The following is a 20213-nucleotide window of genomic DNA, read 5'->3' as shown; positions in this document are numbered from 1 at the left end:
GTATGGTCTTTTTTGCCTCAATTCAATTCAATTCAAATTTATTTATATAGCGCCAAATCACAACATAGGTTATTTCACGGCACTTAACACTGTTTTCTTAAATGTTTACCGGTATTGACGTTATGTATGACTATGCTTTGCTTCTCTGTAGAGCACTTTGTAAACTCTGTTTTTAAAGGTGCTATATAAATAAAGTTATTACTATTATTATTATAACATGCGTCACTTTGAGACCTAATAATGAATGAATTATGGAAGTATATTCAGAAGGATCATCAGAGCACTGATCAGAAGGAGGGAATCTAATTAATGACACCATGATGTGGAAAGAATCTACTGACTTTGTATTTCAGGAGAGAAGTTCAATGGGAGTGGATTGGAGTCCCCCCTATTGGCCCTAAATGGTACTGCACTTTAACATCCACCTTTATATATAGTCTGATTATAATCCAGTTATTCTTCAATGGATCCCACATTTAAAGTGAAATCATGAATTTTCATTTCTGTTAATTGGTTAGTTTTAACAAACAAACGTGTAAACTGTGCACATAATCAAATAAATATTCCTAATATATACACATGTGTATATATATATATATATATATACATATATATATATATATATATATATATATATATATATATACTGTATATATATATATATATATACTGTATATATATACATATATATGTACCAAATATTTGATGATCTCTTCAGCTTGCACCTGAACAAAAAAAATCTAAGTTTCCTTTAAGAGGGCTTTAAGAGGGAATAGATAATAATATTAATATTAATAATAATAATAATGACAATAATAATAATGTCTGAAATCAGGTTAATTGAAAGGATTGCTTCTAAGTGATAAATTCAGGTTAAAATTATTTATTAGAATTTTTATTTAACAAAAATAAATCAGACATCCCTGTTCCTGTGTCTCCAGTCAGCCGGTCGTGATCCGACCAATCAGCAGCTCTTCATTCGCACTGAGGTGACCCATCGACTGACTGCAGCCTGGTCCCCATTAAGGTATGAGCTCATGTCTCCGTGTCTCCAGACATGTCGTCGTACTCCTACATGGTGAGTTCTACAGTTTGCGCTGTCCGTCGATGATGCTCCGGTAGATCGGATAAGTCAGAGGAACGTAGCTCCTCTGCTGGCCGTCCAACACGTACAGAAGATCTGAGATGGTGGAGGGGTTGAAGCCGCTCTGTACCAGCTGGAACTTCTGCTGCTTCAAGGTGCTTGTCATCTCCATCACCTCCTGAAGGGAACGACAGATAGAGGCTGTTAGTTCAGAGAATCAGCAAATAAATCAAACTAAAACATTTCACTGATTAATGTCTTAATGTGATACTTTAGGTTTACCAACACACTACTACTCAACAGATCTGAATCATTGACAATTTAAATGAACTACATATTGATCACTAACAGCTCTGATGAGTTTAACAAACATTAAAAAGCAACAATATCACTAATAACATGTATTCTTATTTTACTCTTGATAAGTAAAACCTTCAAACAGTTCTGTATATATATTAATACAGCTGTAAATCATAATCATTGTTTCAGGGATCAGTGCACTGACACCAAGTGGCCACTGGATGGAGGAATACACCTGCTGACCAAACACAGGTCCTGAAGTGAGTCTGTCTCTTTCATACATGCACCTCATCTCTGATCCTATCAGAGCACAAGGAGCAACAGCTGATAATATTTAACCTGTTTACAATATTGGATAATATTTAATCTATAAATCTTTTGTACAAACACCCTCTTTAAATTCTCCTTTTCTACAAAAGGTTTCTGTTGATGCTTATCTTGATTGTTTCAGCTACAATACTATTGTAGCTTCACACTTGAAGGTTGTTTTTAAAATCAGCTGTTTAAAGTTTCACTTCAGTATGTTATCTTATAGTATTATATTTTATTTTTTAGTATGTTATTTTATAGTATTATATTTTATAGTATGTTATAAAGTATGTTATCTTATAGTATTATATTTTATAGTATTTTGTAGTATGTTATAAAGTATGTTATCTTATAGTATTCTATTTTATAGTATTTTATCTTATTGTATTTTATTTTATAGTATGTTACTTTGTTATTTTATTTTATAGTATTCTATTTCATAGTATGTTATTTTGTAGTATTTTATAGTGTTTTTTACATTTTTTTTTATAGTTTTTTATTTTAGACATCTTGTATCCCCGTCTCCTCCTGTCACTCTCAGAGACCTGTTGTTTGATTGGCAGTCAGGAGTCTTAGAAAACAACAGGATGTCTCTGATGCTGCCTGCTGACTAATCATCACACACTGTGTTAAAGGAGAAGTTCACCAACATGTAGGGTCTTCATGTGGGTCAAAGGTCAGGTTAAAGTTTAGTGGATTTTTATCCACTGATCTGCAGAGACCACCGTCTTTCTGTAGACACTTGGACATGTGGACAGGAGGAGCTCTGAGTCACAGGAAGAACATGCAGAATGCACACAGACAGGCCCCGCCTTCATTTGAAACACAGACAGGCCCCGCCTTCATTTGAAACACAGACAGGCCCCGCCTTCATTTGAAACACAGACAGGCCCCGCCTTCATTTGAAACACAGACAGACCCCGCCTTCATTTGAAACACAGACAGGCCCCGCCTTCATTTGAAACACAGACAGACCCCACCTTCATTTGAAACACAGACAGACCCCACCTTCATTTGAAACACAGACAGGCCCCGCCTTCATTTGAAACACAGACAGGCCCCACCTTTCATTTGAAACACAGACAGACCCCACCTTCATTTGAAACACAGACAGACCCCACCTTCATTTGAAACACAGACAGACCCCACCTTCATTTGAAACACAGACAGACCCCACCTTCATTTGAAACACAGACAGGCCCCGCCTTCATTTGAAATACAGACAGGCCTCGCCTTCATTTGAAACACAGACAGACCCCACCTTCATTTGAAACACAGACAGACCCCACCTTCATTTGAAACACAGACAGACCCCACCTTCATTTGAAATACAGACAGGCCTCGCCTTCATTTGAAACACAGACAGGCCCCACCTTCATTTGAAACACAGACAGGCCCCACCTTCATTTGAAACACAGACAGACCCCACCTTCATTTGAAACACAGACAGACCCCACCTTCATTTGAAATACAGACAGGCCTCGCCTTCATTTGAAACACAGACAGGCCCCACCTTCATTTGAAACACAGACAGGCCCCGCCTTCATTTGAAATACAGACAGGCCTCGCCTTCATTTGAAACACAGACAGACCCCACCTTCATTTGAAACACAGACAGACCCCACCTTCATTTGAAACACAGACAGACCCCACCTTCATTTGAAATACAGACAGGCCTCGCCTTCATTTGAAACACAGACAGGCCTCGCCTTCATTTGAAACACAGACAGACCCCACCTTCATTTGAAACACAGACAGACCCCACCTTCATTTGAAATACAGACAGGCCTCGCCTTCATTTGAAACACAGACAGGCCCCGCCTTCATTTGAAACACAGACAGACCCCACCTTCATTTGAAACACAGACAGGCCCCGCCTTCATTTGAAACACAGACAGGCCTCGCCTTCATTTGAAACACAGACAGACCCCACCTTCATTTGAAACACAGACAGACCCCACCTTCATTTGAAATACAGACAGGCCTCGCCTTCATTTGAAACACAGACAGACCCCACCTTCATTTGAAACACAGACAGGCCCCGCCTTCATTTGAAACACAGACAGGCCTCGCCTTCATTTGAAACACAGACAGACCCCACCTTCATTTGAAACACAGACAGGCCCCGCCTTCATTTGAAACACAGACAGGCCCCACCTTCATTTGAAACACAGACAGGCCCCGCCTTCATTTGAAACACAGACAGACCCCACCTTCATTTGAAACACAGACAGGCCCCACCTTCATTTGAAACACAGACAGGCCTCGCCTTCATTTGAAACACAGACAGACCCCACCTTCATTTGAAACACAGACAGACCCCACCTTCATTTGAAACACAGACAGGCCCCGCCTTCATTTGAAACACAGACAGGCCCCACCTTCATTTGAAACACAGACAGACCCCACCTTCATTTGAAACACAGACAGGCCCTGCCTTCATTTGAAACACAGACAGGCCCCATTTGAAACACTTCATTTGAAACACAGACAGACCCCACCTTCATTTGAAACACAGACAGGCCCCACCTTCATTTGAAACACAGACAGGCCCCACCTTCATTTGAAACACAGACAGGCCCCACCTTCATTTGAAACACAGACAGGCCCTGCCTTCATTTTAAACACAGACAAGCCCTGCCTTCATTTTAAACACAGACAAGCCACGCCTTTATTTTAAACTGAAAACACTGAGTGACCATCAATCTCAAGATGTGTTTATTTTTAGACCAATTCCTACTTTTAAGACAGGAAGTGAGTCCTTCAGTCGAATCCTGATCCTAAATACATGCAGAGATGGTATATTAACTCTTTCTGGAGCTGTGGGGACTGTTTCAACCTGATGGGGTTCATCTCAACTTTATCGGATCCAGACTTCCCAGCGCCGACCTTCGTCATGCCCTTGGAGTGCCCGACCAAAACAAGATAAGGGCCAAGAACAGCTGGCTCCCACCCGCCCACCAGCATGGTACCACTCTGGACTTGGTGGTAACAGAGGGTTACACATGGATCATGTTTCAGTATCTCTGACATCACTGGATATTTGATGACGTGATTGTAACGATGCCAACGACGAAAGGAGACTCTTGATGAAAGGGCTGAAGCTAAATGATGAGATCAGTGGAGCTGCTTTTTAAATTACATGGTTGAACACTTCAACAACACTCCATGGTCTGTTCCTGATGAAGCAGCAGAAACACTGTTGGTGAAGTTTAAAGGATGAGTACACACTGTGGTAGAAGAAGAGCACTCAGTGGGTCTCTGGTTACCTGCAGCCGTACGAAGAGTGGCCGAGCATACGGGGGAAGGTCTCTCTCCACCAGCTCGAACAGCTTCCTCCCTTCAAACGTCTGGTCGGGTCTCAGGATGATGGCGGCCATCCCTGCCCTGCCTTCATTTCCTGAGGAGCAGGTTCAGAGTCACTTCTGTTACCACGCAGAGACTCCTTGCAGAGTCTTCATCATTATCACAATCATCAATTTCACCACCATCATCATCACCATCATCATCACCATCATCATTACATTACATTACATGACATTACATTTCATTTAGCTGACGCTTTTATCCAAAGCGACTTACAATAAGTGCATTTCAACCATGAGGGTACAAAACCAGAACAACAGGAATCAAGAAAATACAATTTCTTCAAGAAAGCCAAACTACAAAGTGCCATCAGTAAGTGCCATTTTAAGCGCTACTAAAGTTCTACTATTCAATCACCCACACCACCACCACCATCATCACCACCACCACCATCACCACCATCATCATCATCATCATCATCACCACCACCATCATCACCACCACCACCATCATCACCACCATCATCACATTACATTACATTACATTTCATTTAGCTGATGCTTTTATCCAAAGCAACTTACAATAAGTGCATTTCAACCATGAGGGTACAAAACCCAGAACAACAGGAATCAAGAAAATACAATTTCTTCAAGGAAGCCAATCTACAAAGTTTTATCAGTAAGTTCCATGTTAAGCTACTAAAGTTCTACTGTTCAAGGTAAAGTCGGAAGAGGTGTGTTTTTAGTTTGCGGGGGAAGATGTACAGAGTTTCAGCTGTCCTGATGTCGTTGGGGAGCTCATTCCACCATTTAGGAGCCAGGACAGCAAACAGTTGTGATTTTGTAGAGTGTTTAGCTCAGTGAGGAGCAACAAGCCGATTGGTAGAAGCAGAGCGGAGGGAGCGGGCTGGGATGCAACACCACCATCATTATCATTATTTAAAAACATCCACACTAATAATTCTGTCACACTTTATACAAAATAATCATATAAAAAAATCGAAATAATCAGGCTCAACATATAATTTTAACCACAAAAATCTGAACATCTGCAGAAGAAGTAGAGGGAGGGTTTCTGAACGAAATGATACAGAACTGGTACTGGTATGAGAACAGTATGAGGACAGTATAAGGACGATATGAGGACAGTATGAGGACATATATGAGGACAGTATGAAGACAGATATGAGGACAGTATAAGGACAGATATGAGGACAGATATGAAGACAGTATGAGGGCACTTTGAGGACAGTATGAGGGCACTTTGAGGACAGTATGAGGACAGATATGAGGACAGTATGAGGACAGTATGAGGACACTATGAGGACAGTATGAGGACAGATATGAGGACAGTATGAGGATAGTATGAGGACAGATATGAGAATAGTATGAGGACAGAATGAGGACAGTATGAGAACACTATGAGGACAGATATGAGGACAGTATGAGGACACTATGCGGGCAGATATGAGGACAGTATGAGAACAGTATAAGTACACTATGAGGACAGTATGAAGACAGATATGAGGACAGTTTGAGAACACTGAGGACAGTATGAGGATATTATGAGGGCAGTATGAGGACACTATGACGACTGATATGAGGACAGATATGAGGACAGTGTGAAGACAGATATGAGGACACTACGAGGACAGATATGAGGACAGTATGAGAACAGTATGAGGACACTATGAGGACAGTATGAAGACAGATATGAGGACAGATATGAGGACCATATGAGGACAGTTTGAGAACACTTTGAGGACAGTATGAGGACAGATATGAGCACAATATGAGAGCACTATAAAGACAGTATGAGGACAGTATGAGGACTCTATGAGGACAGGTATGAGGACAGATATGAGGACAGATATGAGGACAGATATGAGGACAGTATGAGAACAGTATGAGAACAGTATGAGGACACTATGAAGACAGTATGAGGACAGATATGAGGACCATATGAGGACAGTTTGAGAACACTTTGAGGACAGTATGAGGACAGTATGAGGACTCTATGAGGACAGGTATGAGGACAATATGAGGACAGATATGAGGACACTACGAGGACAGATATGAGGACAGTATGAGGACAGTATGAAGACAGATATGAGGACAGATATGAGAACCATATGAGGACAGTTTGAGAACACTTTGAGGACAGTATGAGGACAGATATGAGCACAGTATGAGAGCACTATAAAGACAGTATGAGGACAGTATGAGGAATCTATGAGGACAGGTATGAGGACAGATATGATGACACTATGAGGACAATATGAGGATGGTATGAGGACAGTCTGAGGACAGTATGAGGACACTATCAGGACAGTATGAGGACAGTATGAGGACAGGTACCTGGTACTTCCACTCCGTACACGTTGACTTCCTGGATAAAGTCCATCAGTCCAAGAGTCTCTGACACTTCTGTTGTCGCAACATTCTCACCTTTCCACCTGCAAGAGGAAACATCCTGTTATCCAGGATATACTGTATCACACCATTAAACATGTTATCCAGGATATATAGACTGTATCACACCATTAAATATCATGTTATCCAGGATATAGACTGTATCACACCATTGAACATCATGTTATCCACGATACAGACTGTATCACACCATTAAACATCATGCTATCCAGGATATAGACTGTATCACACCATTAAACATCATGTTATCCAGGATATATAGACTGTATCACACCATTAAATATCATGTTATCCAGGATATAGACTGTATCACACCATTAAACATCATGTTATCCAGGATATAGACTGTATCACACTATTAAACATCATGTTGTCCAGGACATAGACTGTACCACACCATTATTCATTAAAACATTATGAGGAGAGTCTTCATAAAACATCCTGGAGGAGGTCAACGTGTCTCACATGTTCTCTCTGTTTCTTATTAGAGTGTCCCAGGTTGGGCTGTATATCAACTTTAAGGTACATCGACATATTTTCATACTGTCTGTATCCTTATAGTTCTGTGTTATGTAACCAGTTTCTCTGTTAGTGTAGCATCTCTCCTCTCTGTATCTCTACAAGCTGTCTGTGGATCAGTCGATGGTTTCTACCAGCCATCAACCATCAGTGATGTCATCAACCATCAGAGAGGTCATCAACCATCAGAGGTCATCATCCATCAGTGACGTCATTATTCATCAGTGAGGTCCTCAACCATCAGTGATGTCATCAACCATCAGTGATGTCATCAACCATCAGAGAGGTCATCAACCATCAGTGATGTCATCAACCATCAGAGAGGTCATCAACCATCAGAGGTCATCATCCATCAGTGATGTCATTATTCATCAGTGAGGTCCTCAACCATCAGTGATGTCATCAACCATCAGAGAGGTCATCAACCATCAGTGATGTCATCAACCATCAGAGAGGTCATCAACCATCAGTGATGTCATCAACCATCAGAGAGGTCATCAACCATCAGTGATGTCATCAACCATCAGAGGTCATCATCCATCAGTGATGTCATTATTCATCAGTGAGGTCCTCAACCATCAGTGATGTCATCAACCATCAGTGATGTCATCAACCATCAGAGAGGTCATCAACCATAAGTGAGTTCCTCAACCATAAGTGAGGTCCTCAAGCATTAGAGAGGTTATCAACCATAAGTGAGGTCCTCAACCATCAGAGGTCATCAACCATCAGAAAGGTCATCAACCATCAGTGAGGTCCTCAACCATTAGAGAGGTTATCAACCATCAGTGAGGTCCTCAACCATTAGAGAGGTTATCAACCATAAGTGAGGTCCTCAACCATCAGAGGTCATCAACCATCAGTGATGTTATCATCCATCAGTGATGTAATCAACCATCAGTGAGGTCATCATCCATTAGTGACATCAGCCGTTGGTTTGTGAATGTTATGAAGCCTCCAGTTCAGATTGTGTCCACCACTGGAGTCTGGCTAACTATAGTTACTAATGATGAGGTGTTCATGGTCCAGTTCACTGAGCTAATAAACTACATTTATTACATGAAGCGTTATCCTCACAGGTCACAGGTTCTGGTTTGTCCACCGTCACACAGTACCTGAAGGTGTCCCCCACTCGGTCCCTGAAGCTGATGAAGCCCTGATGGTCTTCAGCCATGAGGTCGCCTGTGTTCACGTAGGCGTCGCCCTTCACAAACACGTTCCTCAGAACCTTCTTCTCCGTCAGCTGCTTGCTTCCAGCGTATCCAAAGAACGGGGTGATGGAGCTCACCTTGGAGAGTAAGAGCCCCGTCTCACCTGACAACAACAACAGGACACAATCAACAAACACGTCTCACCTGATGACAACAACAGGACACAATCAAAACACGTCTGACCTGACAACAACAACGGGACACAATCAACAAACACGTCTCACCTGATGACAACAACAGGACACAATCAAAACACGTCTGACCTGACAACAACAACGGGACACAATCAACAAACACGTCTCACCTGATGACAACAACAGGACACAATCAAAACACGTCTGACCTGACAACAACAACGGGACACAATCAAAACACGTCTGACCTGACAACAACAACGGGACACAATCAACAAACACGTCTCACCTGACAACAACAATCGGAAACAATCAACACACGTCTCACCTGAAAACAACAATTGGACACAATCAACAAAAATGTCTCACCTGACAACAACAACGGGACACAATGAACACACATCTCACCTGACAACAACAAAAGGAAACAATCAACACACGTCTCACCTGACAACAACGACGGGACACAATCAACAAACACGTCTCACCTGACAACAACAACAGAACACAATCAACACACATCTCACCTGACAACAACAAAAGGAAACAATCAACACACGTCTCACCTGACAACAACAACGGGAAACAATCAACACACGTCTCACCTGACAACAACAACGGAAAACAATCAACAAACACGTGACAACACCTGACACAATCAACACACGGGACACAATCAATAAACACGTCTCACCTGACAACAACAACGGGACACAATCAACAAACACGTCTCACCTGACAACAACAACGGGACACAATCAACACACATCTCACCTGACAACAACAACGGGACACAATCAACAAACACGTCTCACCTGACAACAACAACGGGAAACAATCAACACACATCTCACCTGACAACAACAATGGGACACAATCAACAAACACGTCTCACCTGACAACAACAACGGGAAACAATCAACACACGTCTCACCTGACAACAACAATGGGAAACAAGCAACACACGTCTCACCTGACAACAACAACGGGACACAATCAACAAACACGTCTCACTTGACAACAACAACGGGAAACAATCAACACACGTCTCACCTGACAACAACAACAGGACACAATCAACACACGTCTCACCTGACGACGACAACAGGACACAATCAACACACGTCTCAACCGACAACAAACACGGGACACACATCAACATACGTCTCAGATGAACACAGGTGAAGTTATAAAAGAGTTACCACCTCACCTGTTTTCACACGCTGACAGAAACCGTACTGATCCTTCACCGGCTCATCTTTCACCATGTCATACTTCACCAGGTCATACTTAAACACAAGCTACACAAAAAGTTAGAAAGCATGTTATTAGAATATTTATATCAAAATACAGTGAGCTACTAATGAGTGGACCGATGAGCCACAGACCAACTTCAGGTTTAACATCAGATGTTCACAGCAAGGAAACAAATATCATGAAAGAAAAAAAGCTGATCTGTTTATGCTCAGTTTTATTTCAAAAGAGTATTTTCTATATTGTATTGTTGTTCTTCCTGGATCTCAGTAGCTCCTCCCTCTCCACTGCAGGTGCTGTTACACATCATATTATTATAAACATTATAAAATGTAATCTGCTGTGGTTTAACTGGTTCACTGACAGTCTGCTGCATTAACACAAAAACAGCTAAATGAAATAATTCACAGCTTTTCTTCAGGTAACCATCTAAAAATAGGTTTTAGCTGCATGTTACAGAACTAACAATCCCGTTACCTGAAATAGAACAAGTCAGTGGGCCGGCAGGCAGACAGAGCTAAGAATAGCTGAGGTCAGGGATTAGACATAAAGCCACTCTTCTGTAACTCCTCTTCATAACAGTAGTTTAGGCATTAGTGAGGCTAATACCTACAACAGCTCGAGTTTATTCTTCAGACTGTCTAAGAACCTGAATGTAGTGAGGGTAATACCTGTAGCTGCCACAGGGGAGCCGCTCACAGTTCATCCTTCACACTGAACAGAATGAATCTGACTGACTCGCTTTAAAACTCTTGTTTCAGTCAGACGTTACAAAACAGTCTCTGATCACCTTTCAGTTACAATTTAATGTCCTGAAACACTTTCAAACAGGAGGCGTCTTTGATAATAATACCTTGCAGTTTATTCTGTAAGGTATTATTATGTTGTAACAATTTATACTAGACTGTGTTAAATTACATTCAAAGATGTTTATCTTGTGTTATGTAACAGATATACAAATGATCATAATTGTATTATAATTGATCTCCAAGTGGACAAATAATAAACAGTGTTTTATATTAAATAAAATTAAACTTTTAGACCTTTGTATTGTTTTGTATTCTGTCAATTTAAAGAGATAAGTTATATTAATCTTATAAAGAGCAGATGATTTATAACTGTTGTATTACAACTCATTATTATTAATATTATTATTAATTTGATTATTGTGTGAGGATAAAGTGGGGTATAGATAATGGATGGATGGATATTATTCTTGTTATTATTGTGTTACCTATTATATGGGGCTCCATTGTATTTACTTACATATTGTTTCACCCCGTGTGGCCACGTGCTGTTTCCTGGGTAGAACATAATCTGACATATGTCCTGGCAGCTGACCCCATTTCCCCCACCTTATTCGTGTACCCACCCCCCATACCGTCCCTCCCAACCCCCTGCAGGCAGTTACCTATGTGCGCTTCTTTCTTGCCCGCTGCCTCTCACAGATTAGAGATGAGCTTCATCACTGCTGCAGAAGTGAACGTCTATTGAGCAGCTCTAAAACAAATCAATCCACCTCGTGTACACTTGTATTTGTACACAAACTGAGCTGGTACATGCTGCTGTGAGTTGTGGATGTACAGTCTGCCATCATCCCTGTTGTATATTTATAGTGCACTGAAGGCTGCCTGAAAATCCTGCTGAAACATAGACACATATCAGGATATAAAACAGTGGGAGTGTGTATCAGTCATGAATACTTAGTATGTGACAGTATGTGGTGTAAGTGACTGCAGCAGGATTAAACCTGCAGCATGTGGAGGAGGAGGGCACGGCAGAAGAGGAGGCTGGAGGAAGGACGACAGAACAAAGTGTAGGAAAGACTGAGGAAGGACAGAAACTTAAAGAGAAGTGACTAGTTTACTGTTTACTGAGAGACACAGGAAATTAATTATGATATTACCATGAAAGTGAAAGAAACACTAGTTTACTCCATGATAACATGACTAGTTTACTCCATGATAACACGACTAGTTTACTCTATGATAACATGACTAGTTTACTCCATGATAACGCGACTAGTTTACTCCAAGATAACATGATAACACAACTAGTTTACTCCATGATAACACCATTAGTTTACTCCATGATAACACGACTAGTTTACTCCATGATAACACGATTAGTTTACTCCATGATAATGTGACTAGTTTACTCTATGATAACATGATAACACGACTAGTTTACTCCATAACACCATTAGTTTACTCCATGATAACACGACTAGTTTACTCCAAGATAACATGATAACACAACTAGTTTACTCCATGATAACATGACTAGTTTACTCCATGATAATACGACTAGTTTACTCCATGATAACACCATTAGTTTACTCCATGATAACACGACAAGTTTACTCCATGATAACACGATTAGTTTACTCCATGATAACACGACTAGTTTACTCCATGATAACACCATTAGTTTACTCCATGATAACGCGACTAGTTTACTCCATGATAACACGACTAGTTTACTCCAAGATAACATGATAACACAACTAGTTTACGCCATGATAACACGACTAGTTTACTCCAAGATAACGCGACTAGTTTACTCCATGATAACACCATTAGTTTACTCCATGATAACGCGACTAGTTTACTCCATGATAACACAATTAGTTTACTCCATGATAATGTGACTAGTTTACTCCATGATAACACAACTAGCTTACTCCAAGATAACATGATAACACAACTAGTTTACTCCATGATAACACGACTAGTTTACTCCATGATAACATGACTAGTTTACTCTATGATAACATGATAACACAACTAGTTTACTCCATGATAACATGACTAGTTTACTCCATGATAATACGACTAGTTTACTCCATGATAACACGACTAGTTTACTCCAAGATAACATGAAAACACAACTAGTTTACTCCATGATAACATGACTAGTTTACTCCAAGATAACATTAGTTTACTCCATGAACACAACTAGTTTACTCCATGATAACATGACTAGTTTACTCCATGATAATATGACTAGTTTACTCCATGATAACACCATTAGTTTACTCCATGATAACACCATTAGTTTACTCCATGATAACACGACAAGTTTACTCCATGATAACACAACTAGCTTACTCCAAGATAACATGATAACACAACTAGTCTACTCCATGATAATACGACTAGTTTACTCTATGATAACACGACTAGTTTACTCCATGATAACACAACAAGTTTACTCCATGATAACATGACCAGTTTACTCCATGTTTGTGGTATTCACCGGTAGATCTGCAGACTCTCACTTTCAAATCACAGTATGTGAAAGCTCTCTGCAGAACTGGTCAACTATTCAGGCTAACGTAGAAACACAGAGGTTAAACATGGAGGTTAAACATGGAGGTTAAATACGGAGGTTAAACACGGAGGTTAAACACAGAGGTTAAACATGGTGGTTAAACATGGAGGTTAAATACGGAGGTTAAACACGGAGGTTAAACATGGCGGTTAAACATGGATGTTAAACACGGCGGTTAAACACGGAGGTTAAACACGGAGGTTAAACATGGCGGTTAAACACGGAGGTTAAACATGGTGGTTAAACATGGAGGTATAACATGGAGGTTGACATTTAATTAGCGTGTGTTTCTGTCCTTCCTGTTACTAATGATGACCACCTGTCTGAAGCTCCTCCCACTGCTCCACAGCACGTGAACACCTGTATGAAGCTCTTCCCACCACTCCACAGCACGTGAACACTGACCTTGTAGAGGAAGTTGGAGCGGCCCACAGCTCCGATCTTTCCGACGTGGTTCATGATACACAGGTTTCCCTCTGTGGATCCGTACACTTCACACATCTTCACATTCCCGAAGCGACTCTGGAATTCCCACCACACGTCCGGCCGTAGCCCGTTGCCCACTGCCATCCGCACGGCGTGGACCTTATCCAGGTCGGTCTGAGGGACGGATGACATGAGAGGACATCAGGACAGCGTGCGTGTGTGTGTGTGTAGTGTGTGTGTCTGTAGTGTGTGTGTGTGTGTTTGATGGTGATCTGGGGATTCTGTCACAACGTAAGCCTCCTTATAACAAACATTCACACTCTGAAAGTATGTGTATTTATTTCAGGACTATTAAACCCAGAAATCAACATGTTTTTGTGTCCTCTGTTTAACACACTGATTCTTGTGTCCAGCAGCAGACGGCCTGTTGTTGATGGAGGACTTTTTCCGTCCTTTCTGTGACTGCAGAGACGCATGAAGCCCTAAACAGTAGAAAACAGCGCAAAAAGGTCCTAACAGCTCACAAAGAACATGACCTGGTAAAAACCACGAACATACAGCAAGCAGAACATTGATAAACATATCAGACTCGTCTAATATTTGACATTATTATCCTGAACAATGTTCCTGGTTTTAAACACAGACTGGATGTAAAAGAGTTCATTAATGATTATTTCTCACAAACCTGCTGTGTAAATATCTTTTAAAAGCACCAGTTATCATTTCTACCACAGCGTCTCAGACTAAGGGTGGAAATATGGATATTATTTTAATATTTGTCCAAAAATCTGAGCCCTACAGAGACAAACTGTGTCCTCTGTGGGGTCCTCGGTGGGGTCCTCGGTGGTCTTTGATATCTGTACATAATTACAGCTTCTCTTCACAGTTGTGTGCACACATTCAGTGTGAATGTCCGGTCAGTGGGGACGTCCTCCACCCACACAGTCACATGACCGAGGAGACAAAGAGCAGCAGTCTTCAGCAGAGACACACTGTCTGTGTCTACACGCCTCTGAGTCCACACACACACCTGCTGTCTGTCCACCATCAGAGGACAGAGGACACAAAGACCTGCTGTCTGTCCACAATCCTGGTGTTCCTTCAATGATTCAGAGAACATGAAGAAAAATATCTGCAGACAGTTCACGTGTTAAAGTTACAAAGTACGTGTACTGTATGTTGATGATGTTTCCAGCCTGGTGAGGATAACATGTTGGATCTGAGTAAAAACATGACAAGTCATGGAAGAAAATAAAAGAAGCACAATGGAATAAAAGAGAAGAAAATATAAAGATATAGAAAGAAATATAGAAAGTAAAAAGATATATAATGAAATATGGAAAATATAAAGATATACAGTGGAGGAAATAATAATTTGATCCCTTGTTGATCCTGTAAGTTTGCCCACTGACAAAGAAATGAACGGTCTGTAATTGTAATGGTAGGTTTATTTTAACAGTGAGGGACAGAATATATAAAAACAAAACAAAAAATCCAGAAAATCACATTTGATCCCGTAGCAAAACATGACTCAGACGTTTCTTGTAGCTGGTCTCCAGGTTTGAACATCTCGGGAGGGATTTTGGTCGACTCCTCTTTGCAGATCCTCCAAATCCTTCAGGTTTCCAGGCTGTCGCTTAGCAACTGGAAGCTTCGGGTCCCTCTACAGATTTTCTATGGGATTAAGGTCCGGAGACTGGCTCGGCCACTCCGTGACCTTAATGTGCTTCTTCTTGAGCCACTCCTTTGTTGCTTTGGCCGTCTGTTTTGGGGTCATTGTCGTGCTGGAAGACCCGTCCACGGCCCATCTTCAGTGTCCTGGCTGAGGGAAGGAGGTTGTCACCAAAGATGTCCCGGTACGTGGCCTCGTCCGTCCTCCCCTCGATGCGGTGAAGTCGTCCTGTCCCCTGAGCAGAGAAACACCCCCAAAGCAGAATGTTTCTACCGCCATGCTGGATGGTGGGAACGGTGTTCTCTGGGTTATTGTCAGCATTTCTCTTCCTCCAAACACAGCGAGTCCAGTTGATGCCAAAGAGCTCGATTTTGGTCTCATCTGACCACATCACCTTCTCTGAATCATTCAGGTGTTCATTGGTAAACTTTAGACGGGGCTTGTACATGTGTCTTCTTAAGCAGAGGGACCTTGAAGCGCATTGGTCATTTTGTGTTTCTTCCATTTCTGAATAATCGCACCAACAGTTGTCTCCTCCTCACCGATCTGCTTGCCGATGGTCTTGTAGTCCATTCCAGCCTTGTGCAGGTCTACAATCTCGTCCCTGACATCCTTAGACAGCTCTTTGGTCTCCATAGTGGAGAGGTTCGAATCTGATTGATTGATTCTGTGGACAGGTGTCTTTTATACAGGTAATGAGTTGAGACATGTCTTTCATACAGGTAATGAGTTGAGACAGGTGTCTTTCATACAGGTGACGAGTTGAGATTTGGAGTACTTTCTTAAAGCGAGAGGACGAATCTAACCGGTCTGTGGAAGCCAGAATTCTTGCTGGTTGGTAGGAGATCAAATACTTATTTCACACAATCAAATGCAAATAAATTTATAACTTTTATATGACGTGATTTTCTGCATTTTCTTTTTGATATTCTGTCTCTCAGTGTTAAAATAAACCTACCATTACAATTATAGACCGTTCATTTCTTTGCCACTGGGCAAACTTACAAAATCGGCAAGGGATCAAATAATTATTTCCTCCACTGTATAAAGAAATATAGAACATATAAAGATGTATAAAGAAATATAGAAAATATAAAGATACATAAAGAAATATAACAAATATAAAGATACTTAGACCATCACAGAATTAAATTATTCTGAATTAAAAATGTGTTTTGAGAATATGAAAAAAACTTCTAAAGTTCCACTAGTTTCATAGTACATCATAAAGTATTCAGAAGTGTGTTTTTTGATATAATTTCTTTTTTAAATTTTACACCACAATATTCCATAAATAAACAGTTTTCCTGCATTCAGAGATGGTTAACAGACCATAATATGTGTGTTATCACCGCTCCTCTGGATGTTACCTTGGGCTGGTTGCAGAGGTATCGGCACAGTTCACCAATGTACTGGAAAATAGTCACTTCATGTTTCCTGCAGTCGTTCCAGAACTGAGAGGCTGAAAACTTCTTCTTCAACACACACGTGGCCCCTGAGAACGGACAACAAATACACATATGACACTGGATCTACTCTGTACATGTTACATTTAAATATAGAGACACAACAGACAGTAGTAGCATTATATATATACAGTGGGTACGGAAAGTATTCAGACCCTTTTACATTTTTCACTCTTTGTTTCATTGCAGCCATTTGCTAAAATCAAAAAAGTCCATTTTATTTCTCATGAATGTACACTCAGCACCCCATCTTGACAGAAAAAAACAGAAATGTAGAAATTTGTGCAAATTTATTAAAAAAGAAAAACTGAAATATCACATGGTCATAAGTATTCAGACCCTTTGCTCAGTATTGAGTAGAAGCACCCTTTTGAGCTCGTACAGCCATGAGTCTTCTTGGGAACAATGCAACAAGCTTTTCACACCTGGATTTGGGGATCCTCTGCCATTCTTCCTTGCAGATCCTCTCCAGTTCCGTCAGGTTGGATGGTGAACGTTGGTGGACAGCCATTTTCAGGTCTCTCCAGAGATGCTCCATTGGGTTTAGGTCAGGGCTCTGGCTGGGCCAGTCAAGAATGGTCACAGAGTTGTTCCGAAGCCACTCCTTTGTTATTTTAGCTGTGTGCTTCGGGTCATTGTCTTGTTGGAAGGTGAACCTTTGGCCCAGTCTGAGGTCCAGAGCACTCTGGAAGAGGTTTTCTTCCAGGATATCTCTGTACTTGGCCGCATTCATCTTTTCTTCAATTGCAACCGGTCGTCCTGTCCCTGCAGCTGAAAAACACCCCCATAGCATGATGCTGCCACCACCATGTTTCACTGTTGGGATTGTATTGGGCAGGTGATGAGCAGTGCCTGGTTTTCTCCACACATACCGCTTAGAATTAACGCCAACAAGTTCAATCTTGGTCTCATCAGACCAGAGAATCTTATTTCTCATAGTCTGGGAGTCCTTCGTGTGTTTTTTGTCAAACTCTATGCGGGCTTTCATATGTCTTGCACTGAGGAGAGGCTTCCGTCGGGCCACTCTGCCATAAAGCCCCGACTGGTGGAGGGCTGCAGTGATAGTTGACTTTGTGGAACGTTCTCCCATCTCCCTACTGCATCTCTGGAGCTCAGCCACAGTGATCTTTGGGTTCTTCTTTACCTCTCTCACCAAGGCTCTTCTCCCACGATTGCTCAGTTTGGCTGGACGGCCAGGTCTAGGAAGAGTTCTGGTCATCCCAAACTTCTTCCATTTAAGGATTATGGAGGCCACTGTGCTCTTAGGAACCTTGAGTGCTGCAGAAATTATTTTGTAACCTTGGCCAGATCTGTGCCTTGCCACAATTCTGTCTCTGAGCTCCTTGGACAGTTCCTTCGACCTCATGATTCTCATTTGCTCTGACATGCACTGTGAGCTGTAAGGTCTTATATAGACAGGTGTGTGCCTTTCCTAATCAAGTCCAATCAGTTTAATTAAACACAGCTGGACTCCAATGAAGGAGTAGAACCATCTCAAGGAGGATCAGAAGAAATGGACAGCATGTGAGTTAAATATGAGTGTCACAGCAAAGGGTCTGAATACTTATGACCATGTGATATTTCAGTTTTTCTTTTTTAATAAATTTGCACAAATTTCTACATTTCTGTTTTTTTCTGTCAAGATGGGGTGCTGAGTGTACATTCATGAGAAATAAAATGAACTTTTTTGATTTTAGCAAATGGCTGCAATGAAACAAAGAGTGAAACATTTAAAGGGGTCTGAATACTTTCCGTACCCACTGTATATAGCTATATCTACTCTGTACATGTAGGAGAGTTGAACCCTGACAGGACAGCAGAGGGTTAAACATAAAGATTCATTCACTCTGAGAGAAACTGACTTCAAACCATTATTTAATCAAACCATCAGCTCTCCACTTCAACCATCACAGCTAGCAGGCTAGTAGGTTAACAGACTAGAAGGCTAACAGGCTAGCTGCTAGCTATTTAACACCAGCTCAGTGTAAACAAATCAAATATGAATTCAGGACTCAGTTTTAAAACAATAAAAACAATACATGACTTTAGTAGTTCTTCTCTGTTGTTGTTGTTGTCAATCACAGCATTTCAATGAACTCAAGTCACCGGGTTATTCAGAACCAGCAGAACATTGAGAACCAGCAGAACATTCAGAACCAGCAGGTCACATGACTGATTGCAGAACATGTTTACATGAACTGAAGCCACCTGAGAACTGTTATCTGTGTTTACTGGATGTCCAACTGTGTGTGTGTTGACAGACAGTTCAGGAGTATTTATGAATTTACTCTACTTTCTGAAGGCAGATGTCTCCTCCTTCACTCTGATGAAGTCAACAGGTTCTCCTCTTCCTGACACTGAAGGAGTCAGCTGACTGTGACCTTGTGATGGAAAAAAAAAAAAAAAAAGATGTACTTATCTGCCTGTTGATCAAGAATGTTTCTATTGTCACATTTACGACGTCTAATTTACGACATCTCTGTGTCCTTATCTTGTGACCTACAACCAAACTCAGTATTATCTACGCAATCAGATACAGAGGGAATGGGGGTGACTGTCAACTGTTTGTCACACTGTGTAAAAGCTGACCTACGGAGGAGAGACGTTGAGCAATGCTGGACACCTTTCTTTGAGTGAACATGTATTTGCTCCTTCTTGCAAGAATAAATGTCCGATATGTTTGATTTTGAATCTAGCCTCTGAGTCATTTTTCTAACACCTGGTTATCATAGTTACAGTCAGCTGGTTATCAGAGTTACAGTAACCT

General features: G+C 41.1%; 1 protein-coding gene across 1 annotated transcript in view; it reads right to left on the bottom strand.

Moving 5' to 3' along the window:
* Positions 1–873: 873 nt before the first annotated feature.
* The window catches only part of slc27a6 (solute carrier family 27 member 6), a 29600-nt gene continuing 10260 nt past the window's right edge, over positions 874–20213 (bottom strand). Inside the window, exons 4-10 of the mRNA XM_069717297.1 lie at positions 17351–17475; positions 14288–14482; positions 10506–10596; positions 9066–9264; positions 7357–7454; positions 4963–5093; positions 874–1262 (exon numbers count right to left, since the gene is read on the bottom strand). Of these exons, the coding sequence (XP_069573398.1) occupies positions 1086–1262; positions 4963–5093; positions 7357–7454; positions 9066–9264; positions 10506–10596; positions 14288–14482; positions 17351–17475 (1016 nt within the window). The 3' untranslated portion in view covers positions 874–1085. The remainder of the gene's footprint in view (positions 1263–4962; positions 5094–7356; positions 7455–9065; positions 9265–10505; positions 10597–14287; positions 14483–17350; positions 17476–20213) is intronic.

Source organism: Brachyistius frenatus, unplaced genomic scaffold (assembly GCF_029030835.1).
Source record: "Brachyistius frenatus isolate BFR_SWC_R1_liver_20210118 unplaced genomic scaffold, ASM2903083v1 Contig_172, whole genome shotgun sequence".
NCBI lineage: Eukaryota > Metazoa > Chordata > Actinopteri > Embiotocidae > Brachyistius > Brachyistius frenatus.
The sequence above is the reverse complement of the archived record's forward strand: the minus strand, read 5'-3'. Positions and strand labels throughout refer to the sequence as shown.